This window comes from Lycium barbarum, chromosome 2 (genome assembly GCF_019175385.1).
Source record: "Lycium barbarum isolate Lr01 chromosome 2, ASM1917538v2, whole genome shotgun sequence".
Classification (NCBI taxonomy): domain Eukaryota; kingdom Viridiplantae; phylum Streptophyta; class Magnoliopsida; order Solanales; family Solanaceae; genus Lycium; species Lycium barbarum.
Genome location: NC_083338.1, coordinates 136,898,516 through 136,907,506, shown reverse-complemented (window position 1 = coordinate 136,907,506; position 8,991 = coordinate 136,898,516). Strand labels below are relative to the sequence as shown.

The following is an 8,991-nucleotide window of genomic DNA, read 5'->3' as shown; positions in this document are numbered from 1 at the left end:
CGCTAGAGATAGTTTAGTCATATATTACATCTAACTTATATATGCACCTGCCTGTATGTAAGATACTATGATGAGTGAAGGTGTTAAAAAAGAACAAGATAGAACTAAAATTACATGGATAAAAATTATCTCGGAAAACCTGTAATTTCTTCAAATCAATGTAAATTTAGCTTAAGATGGGCACAATCGAATCGAAGAGAAAAAAAAAATTACATCTTAATTGAGGGATACCCGTATAAATTATACACTATAGATCATGGTGTCGACTGATTAGAAACCTCATCACCTAGTCATATATATTACGTGTTACTATGTTGGTCATATATGTATTGACAAAGTTTAAATGTTTTGTCCAAAGCTATCGAAAATCTTCTCCAAGCTTCAAACCAATATAGCTGTCAACGAATTTCAGCTTGGTGGTATAGGAAAAGATAACTTGTTCCTGAGAATTCAAGACAGTTGTTAGTTGATACTTACTGCTAATATGACCTACACCAACCAGCCAAAAGGGCCCCCATATTCAAAGTTCTAACTATTTGTGTCTTCAGTAACCAAGAAAGGGCATGTGTTACGTTGTTCCTACTATTCCTATGTCGGCCTTTGTTTTAGTTAATACTAGTAGTGGACAACTTGATAAGTAAAAAGTCATTATCAGTTTTAATAAATAATCTTCATAGGATAAACTAAAAGAGATTACCCTAATTCTTGTCATTGTTATTGATATTACTTTCCCCATTTTAATAAATATCAGTGTCTAGCTGTTGTCAGTGCGATTTTTCTCATCCACTTTTCGAAGATATTTTATTTTAGTAATTTGGATTTGGTCACACTTGCTGGCTTCCTCTGAAATTGGTAGTCCTTGCACACAAATATTGAAGTGGATAATAACTGACAGTTGAAACGATGAACTAACTTTTCGTATGTTTAAACTTGACAAGTCCCACATAAATTTTGGTTGGATGTTGAAATGTCTTTTGTCTGGTAGCTCACCAATTACTTTCACATTCATTAGAGGAGCAATATCAAAAGGAACAAAAACCAGATACTTCACAGTGGCCTAGATTAGCTTTACCTTAACCAGCGCAAATTTGGCAAGTTTGTGGCTAGAACTATTTCTGATCGAACTGAGACCAGTTTTAAGTCCAAGTTGCAGTATGTGTTTCACTTTTCTTCCAGCAAATATAAGGGGTCTAGTTTGGCATCAATCTCATGCAGAGTCAAAGACGCCAAGACTAAACTGCATTTCTTAGATCTTTCAGTATAGAGACTTTATTAACAAACTAGTACTTGCTTATGGGAAAAGGGAGCAAAAAACAGGTAAAAGAAAACAGAACTTGAACGGACAAAAATATAAAAACAAAACAGACAAAGCGAACACGTCGAATTGTGATAAAGTTGGCCATTAACAAAAACAACTCGTCCCCATAATTCGTTCTGATATACAAATGCACTGGCGGTTTACATTTACTACTGCATAATCTTCCTATTTCTGCAAAGCTTAAACAATATACTTCCCCAGAAACAGCCCCTGCATGGCCATCAGCCGCTGGGACGTCATGCTAGCTCTTTCCCTATCACACTAGTTCTCCAAATCATAGGCCTGCCTCCAGAGCATTGTCATTAAGAAGGCCAAGTTACACAAGTCTACCCCAAGTTTTCTGCATATATACTATACACAAACTATATACCAAACAAGCAGTTGCCCAAATTAAACTGACACAGGCCGGCGCCTTTCACTACAAAACATAATCGAGGTATTGGTGGTAATGTTTACGGTTGAACTCCAACAAGCTTCCATAGGTTCGGTCTGCCACTCCAACAAAGAGAGCTTCAGTATCAGGGCTGAAGGATATCCCAGCAATCTCGCCAAACAAATCAATCTCTTGACAGGCACCATAATCGGATTTTGTATCGAATATGTGGACAAAATCAGCTGGCTCGGCCATGGCCATGAAGCGCCCATCTGATGTAAACTTGATTGCACGGATGGCTCCCATCCTTCCTTTGAGCACTGCTATGGACTGTGACGTGTTCCTTATATCCCACAATCTGCAAGTTGTGTCTTGGTTACCAGTTGCCAAAATTCTTCCATCCGGGTGCCAAGCTGATGCAAATGAATAGTCTAGATGACCTCTTAGGTTGCTGACAACCTGAAGCATCAGTCACAGGTCAACACATGAGCAACTAATCGTTAAAAGTTGTTACCAACCTATTTAAAAGATATGAACGAGACCAACCTTCCCACTTTGAGCATCAGCAATTAGACATTCTGGACTATCACCAAGGATAGCAAGTAATTTACCATCTGGGCTAACCGAGACGTTCTGCAATGAAACAGAAAGTTGTGAGTAGAGAGCCAATGAGCATTGTCAAAAATTGTGATAATACATACGAGGAAATAGAACCTCTACTCACATTAACAGACCAAGGGAATGTATAACGACTGGTGCAAGCAAAGGTTTTCGCATCAAAAACTCTGACTTGCTGATCATTATTAGCAGTGATTACCCTCATCGAGCCACTGCAAAGAACCGTATAAGCACTGGTACAAAACAGTCTTCACATTGAATTCAAGAAAAGCTAGAGACAGACATATTTCAGGGACTTACGTCGGACTATAACAAATATCCACGGCATTAGTTATGGCATTCTCTTCGTTACTTATTTTTGTACTAAATGCAACTCCAGGTTGGTTTAGATACTGCACGATTTAAAATCATATCAGTACGCGTTACTTCAGCAAGAGTAGAAATCTAACAATTTATAGTCATCCTACCTTACAGATAAGCTCCCCTTGGAAACCACCAGCAGCCACCAAACCATCTCTAACAGCCATAGTGCTAATCTGCACTCGGGAAAGTGTTTGAGACACTGATCCAGGGTATTTCTGCACAAACCAAAGAGTTAATTCTTGACTGCCAAAAGTTATTTTAAGTGTATAAAAGGGAGACAAAGAGCATCGCTAACCATAGTGGGCACCAATGGCCTAGCAACATTTAACACTTCTTTTCCCCTCCTGAGAAGTGAGGACCAGTGCATCACAGAGTAATCTTGCATGAGATACACATCATGTTTGGATGTCGACCACAAGAGATTCCTCAACTGAAACAAAAATATAAACCGGTTGATACACTCATCAATGGACTGCATACAAGTTTCTAATGAAGCAAATAATAACATCACATAATAGATAAATATCAAAGAAAGCAAAAACAAGAACTTCAGAATGCTGACATTTGCAGAAAACACATCATAAAAAATTTCAGAAGTACAATAGGCCTGCAGTCATGTAAACTTCAAGGTTCAGACAGTTGTCATTCACCGTCTCAAACTGGCAAGCTGAGAGAGAAGTGCCTAGATTGGGAATAAATAACCTACAGAGACACGATACAGAATGGGCCACAAAAACCCCTATCTCCTTCTAGCTGGGTAAGACTCTAGAGGGACAAAAATAATAGAAGACAACAACGTACAAAAACCCTAAAACAAAGTCAAGTTGTAAGTTAGCATGTAGTTAGTCCTAAATATTAGTGGTCAATGATGCATAAGCTAGTGATCGCACAGCTGTTAGCTTGCTACAACTGAACTACACTCATAATTGCACATCATCGTCTGTGATGGAGCTGGTTTGTTAGAAAACAAGTCAGGCAGCAAACAATAGTTAATCTTTCCTACTACTACAAAGATCGAAACAGAAAAGAAACCTCTGAAAACGAAGTCAGGAGATGTCAATCGTGACAATGAAAGGAGGAACAATGATGCCACAAAAAAAGAATACCACAGAGACTCGAAAGAGATGCCTTAAGCAAGCTACACCATCCCCCGGCATCTGTACATAATTAGCACAGGCAACACAACCCAAATAATGAACAATGCATAATTTCAAAAGACGTCTATGAGATTCAAATAGCTTAATGGATAGATCGCGAGGACAGGTGCTAAGTGCTTCGACATTATGTTCAAAAAGTGACGAGCTATCCAGAGAGTGGAATGGATCAAAGGAAATAGGAAAGAGGAGAACTCTTAGGAGCAGCAAATAAGCATTTGAGCCCCCAAGTTCAGAATGTCATTGATTAAAGGCAGCACACCACATAACAAAGGGAGTAAATTAGCAATTAAGCTCCCAAGTTCAGAAATGTGATGATTAAGGGAAGAACAACACACGATAAAGCCACATTTTCAAAATGAAAATCATGGACTCCCAGATGAATGACACACACATAATTTAACCTAACTTCCCAGCTCGTATACCGAAAAGCTCAGTTGACAGAAAGTTCAATGGACAGCCCATTGAAACAGATACTAGCTGCAGATGGCAGCTACAAGAGAAGATGTGCCATACAGATTAGTTATTGATAAAAACTGTGCAATAACTGTGACACAGCAAATTAGAATTTACAACCCACACAGTGGAATTACTTAAAGAGCCTAGTGCAGAAACTAACAAGAAGAAAAAAGTGCAACCATCTTCAACACAAGAGAGAACCATAAACAAGATAATGTCTACAAGTTTCTTGTATGTATCCAATAGAGTTCAAATGAAACAATATGTAGAGGAAACATTTGAGATTGCACATTCATATATCTAAATGTTCAAATGATGAAGCAGCACACAAATATTTTAATAACTTATTGCTGCCATTAACAAGTTAGCCCAAAACCAAACAGAAGAATGACCATAAAGGCCTCTTAAATTCTCAGAAATTCCCTATCATACCATATGGAAAATGCTTGCTCCAGCTGCTCACACACTAACTGCAATCCTGCTTCTAAGGCTGAAATATAGATACAATATAAATGCATACATGATATTGATCAATTTTTGAAGGAATACAATTCAACCAAACATCTCTACAACACGAATTAGAACTTAACCACTTCACTTAAGGACTAGCAAAAATGTTCAACTCATCATCTTAAAACAACAGCTGAGAAAGGTACGCAATGATCAATGGGCTCTGAATAGGAAGGGATGAACCGTGCAGCAAAGGTGACAGAGGTAGTTATTGACCAACCGAAAATGCAGGAACAGATGAACATAACTAAAATCAAGTGATAATTATTCTCTAGAGGGACATACAATTCAACTAAACATATCTGCAACACGAATTAGAACTTAACCACTTCTTAAGGACTAGCAAAAATTTTCAATTCATCATCTTAAAACAACAGCTGAGAAAGGTATGCAATGATCAATGGGCTCTGAATAGGAAGGGATGAACTGTGCAGCAAAGGTGACAGAGGTAGTTATTGACCAACTGAAAATGCCGGACCATGGAAATAAACAGATGAACATAACTAAAATCAAGTGATAATTATTCTCTAGAGGGACACACAAAATGGAAATGGAAGTTCAGAAATTTCAACCATCAGCCTCAACTTTACTGTTTGACACGGCAAAACTGAATGAAGTGTGCTCTTTATCTACTCTGTCACACAAACTCTTAAAACACACAGATGCTAGCAGAATAGAACATAACAGGCAACTTCGACTCAAAACTATAATCTACGTTGGCAAATCCAGCAAAAGCCAAGTTCTGTCCTCACCACTGAGCTTCCATATTAAAACCCTGTCCTCAAAATACAGTCAGCTGATTCATGATGAAATATTCAAAAGTGAAGCTCCAAACAAGGATCTTCTACTATTAGAAAGTTTCATGTGACACTCTCTTCTCTAATTGTTTAAAATCTGCACCAAAAGGATATTGTGAATACAGCTCCCGGATCAAAACTTCAATCCGGGCACAACAAAACTGCTTACTGAAAAGAAATGAGTTAAAAACTAAATGCTGAATATCAGGAAGAATGGTTCCTATGTACATCTTGTCGCTTCCACACGTAGCCAGAATATAATAGCTGGAAGCAACAAAATGGAACTGGCAAAAGCCAAATTAGGCATAACGTTTCGGTTTTTTAAACAGAGGAAGAAAAAGAAAGCTGCATCAAGAAATGATAAATTAACACTAAATCTATATCAGAAGCAAATTCACCAGCTTGGAGGCCATAGAAACATCATCTCAAACATGGCCTCGGTGACTTATTATTCCAGAAAGCTGTCCAAGCATGTGTTAGAGATACATAAAGTTAATGTCTTAAAGTAATCCAAATCAAGCATCACACTCACTCAATTCTTCGACAAAGGAACAAATTCCGTACCTCTGAAGAATGAGAGGAAGAACTAACAGCCTAAAGGTTTAAATCAAAATATCCATAACATTAGAGTAAGCACCTGCAAGAGTATAGTTATTGCATGGAAAGAATAAAAAGGCGAGAGGCATCATCGACCGAAGGTTGACACACTGACTAGACCATAAATAACCAAATCCTATTGTTAACTCTAAATTCATAAATTTAGAGTAAACTTATTATGTTGTAAAATAACAAACAACTAAAGACCCCAGCTAAAAATTGAACAGGAAAAATTAGCATGAAAGGCCAGAATAAGAAAGGCGTCCATGGGAGTCGTTTGCCGTATTTAACTGAATTATGCAAAACGAGACAACAGAGACTACATCAAAACACTAAGAACTACTGGGGCAGTAGACCAGTCAACAGGTATCTAAATCAAGGTTAACACCTGATCTATCCAAACAAGAAAACGATTAAAGATTAATGTACCTGAAAGTGCACAATAGTTGATTTGACGAGCCTTGTATTGAACTGGAAGTCATAGAAGCTGTGTCCTTTTCGTACTTCCTTGCACTCCTACAATGGTGAGGAAAGAAACTTTCAGAGTCGAGCTTAGCCAAAAATACGAGAAAGGTATACCATACAATCCTAGTATATCCAAGGGGTGTCCCTTCACTGGAAACTTACACTGTGTAGATACATTCTTTTTACGTATATATATTATGTGTTGAATCCTCTTAATTTCTTTCATATATTTACTTTTTCATATTTTGACACTCCTTAGTAAAAATCCTAGTTCTGCCACTACTAGTATGCATTGACAATACTTGGGAACCGAAAAGAGTGAAAAGAAAAACCTTTTCAAGATCTTCACGCGAGCGTGAGAGGCTCTCATAGTTCTTATACTGTTTCAACCTCGTCTCGCGATACTTGTCTCTGGTAAAATTAAGTCTTTCCCAAGGAATTCCCTGCATATCCTTGCCATTTCTCGCTTCTATAGCTGATGTATCAGTCTTTGACTTACTCTGTATATAATCAAAAGAGCAGTAAGTCAACAGTGTTAAACTAAAACAAGAGGATAACACCAGTAACATGTCAAAAAATTTATTTAAATTTGTCCCCGTACCACATCGAAATCGTCCTCAAAATCGGAGTCGGAGTCTAAAGAGTCGTCGAGATCAGTACTTCTTGGCGATTCATTCTCGATAGTGCTGTCATCAAAATCAGTAGTGTCATAGTACTCATCCACCATATACTCCAATTCCTGGTCTTGAGAGAGCGCCATTATCCTAAATTCACCAAAAGAAAACTTAAATAAGCACTCGAAAAGGCATAAGAATAAGAATTCATGAACTAATGTGACAAGTCTTCACGAAAAACTTTAATGTCACTACTTGGGTGATGCTTATTTTTGTCTAGCCATTTTTCTTATACTATAATCTACTCCCTCCGTTCCAACTTAAGTTTCTTACTTTCTTTTTCTTTTTTGCTTTGCACAACTTTCTATTTTGAGTAAGTTTTTTAATTCCAACATTCTACTTAACAAGTTCAAGTGGACAAAATTTTAAGGACTTTACTTATCAAGATTCAAAAGTTTGTATTTCTCAAACTCTGTGCCCCAGTCAAACTAAGGAGACTTAAATTGGGACTGAAGGAGTATTATATATAATAATATAAAAATAGAAAGAAATTCACTTTTGAGATAAAAGAACTTCACACAACTGACCCATAATTTAAAAAAATAAAATAGTCCACTTATAAGGAAATGAAACTAACAAATTAGCAAGAACTTGAAATACTATATCATTCACATGAATTTTATGAAAAGTAAAATCATGTCTACTGAGGAAAACATCTAAAAACTTTGAACTTCAAGGTGAATTTCACAAAACGTAAGTAGAAAACAGCTCAGAATTTAGTGGAATAAAAGCTAAACAGCATCAAAACTAACTACTAACAAAAGCTCGGCGCAGAAAAAACATTAACATGCAGTTTCACAGGTACTAGCATACAATAAGGCAATGAAACTGATCAATTTTATCATAGAAAACCGAAACTTAAACAACATAAATTGAAAAAAGAAAGTGTAATAAGTACATTCTAGAAGGAAATAGTTACCGGAAAAGGAGGTTACCGAACCTTGAAATTAACGGAAGCTGAGAGATTTTTGACGAGAAACAAAAGGCGAGGTAAACGGAGAAAAGGGAATTGAAAATGAGAAACTCTTGTCTAATGCTTTTTTTTTGTTTGCTAAATGGCGAGGGAACTAAGCTTGTACTTATAACTGGAAACAAAGCGTGGGGACCCACTGGTAGCTTGGAGAAAACACGTGAGATCCAGTGGGCTAATGGTGCAGCGCACCCTTCATGAGGACTTGACACTGGCGCTCCCATCTAAACCGTTACGTATTTGATGAAGAGGGTTAGTGGGAACAGACAAAGGAGTCAGTTTGGCGCACAGCTGGTACTTCCAAAATGCCTACTCAATGACCTTTATTAAATTCACATTGGCTTCTTTTGCAGCTATTAGACAGGGATGATGCAGCTTATCTTATTGATATGACCTTAGATGGAGGCACCCTTATAATAGGCCATAAAGGATACGGATTAAGATAGAATGCTAATAGATAGTTCGGCTATGTTTCGCTTATCTATTCATATTTCTAATTGTAATGTTACGCTCCTTGTTCTTCAATTTCATTTCAAACACTATTTATTGTTTCTTGCTATTTGGATGCACATATTATTTTGTTGTAATTATTGTTTTTTTTTTTAAATGCTTTGTCATGTAATCTTTGATATTTTATCTTGATTTCTTCACTTCTGTGAATTTTTTTTTTTTGAGCCGAGTTTTATCGGAAAC

At 37.0% G+C, this 8,991-nt stretch overlaps 1 protein-coding gene across 6 annotated transcripts; it reads right to left on the bottom strand.

The window, feature by feature from the left end:
- Positions 1–1,368: 1,368 nt before the first annotated feature.
- LOC132627482 (uncharacterized WD repeat-containing protein C2A9.03-like) lies at positions 1,369–8,600 on the bottom strand. 6 transcript variants are annotated; one of them, XM_060342847.1, is made up of 10 exons: positions 8,248–8,600; positions 7,256–7,418; positions 6,987–7,154; positions 6,619–6,705; positions 2,968–3,102; positions 2,777–2,887; positions 2,610–2,701; positions 2,416–2,521; positions 2,238–2,324; positions 1,369–2,150 (listed from the first exon to the last, which is right to left on the bottom strand). In XM_060342847.1, exons 1-10 carry the CDS (start codon positions 8,520–8,522, stop codon positions 1,737–1,739), a joined length of 1,638 nt encoding a protein of 545 aa, XP_060198830.1. In that variant the 5' UTR covers positions 8,523–8,600; the 3' UTR covers positions 1,369–1,736. The 6 variants fall into 6 exon arrangements, with proteins under 6 accessions (XP_060198830.1, XP_060198831.1, XP_060198832.1 ...); XM_060342848.1 differs by having other exon boundaries at positions 8,269–8,600; XM_060342849.1 differs by lacking the exons at positions 7,256–7,418; positions 8,248–8,600 and adding an exon at positions 4,718–4,775 and having other exon boundaries at positions 5,548–6,705; positions 6,987–7,049.
- Positions 8,601–8,991: the final 391 nt, after the last annotated feature.

Excerpts from the sequence above, each read along its gene's own strand:
- LOC132627482 (XM_060342847.1), bottom strand. The coding sequence starts at position 8,522 with ATGGGAGCGCCAGTGTCAAGTCCTCATGAAGGGTGCGCTGCACCATTA. Across the intron at positions 6,706-6,986 it reads CGCGTGAAGATCTTGAAAAG|GAGTGCAAGGAAGTACGAAA; the intron begins GTTTTTCTTTTC and ends TCACCATTGTAG. Across the intron at positions 2,151-2,237 it reads CTGATGCTCAAAGTGGGAAG|GTTGTCAGCAACCTAAGAGG; the intron begins GTTGGTCTCGTT and ends CTGATGCTTCAG.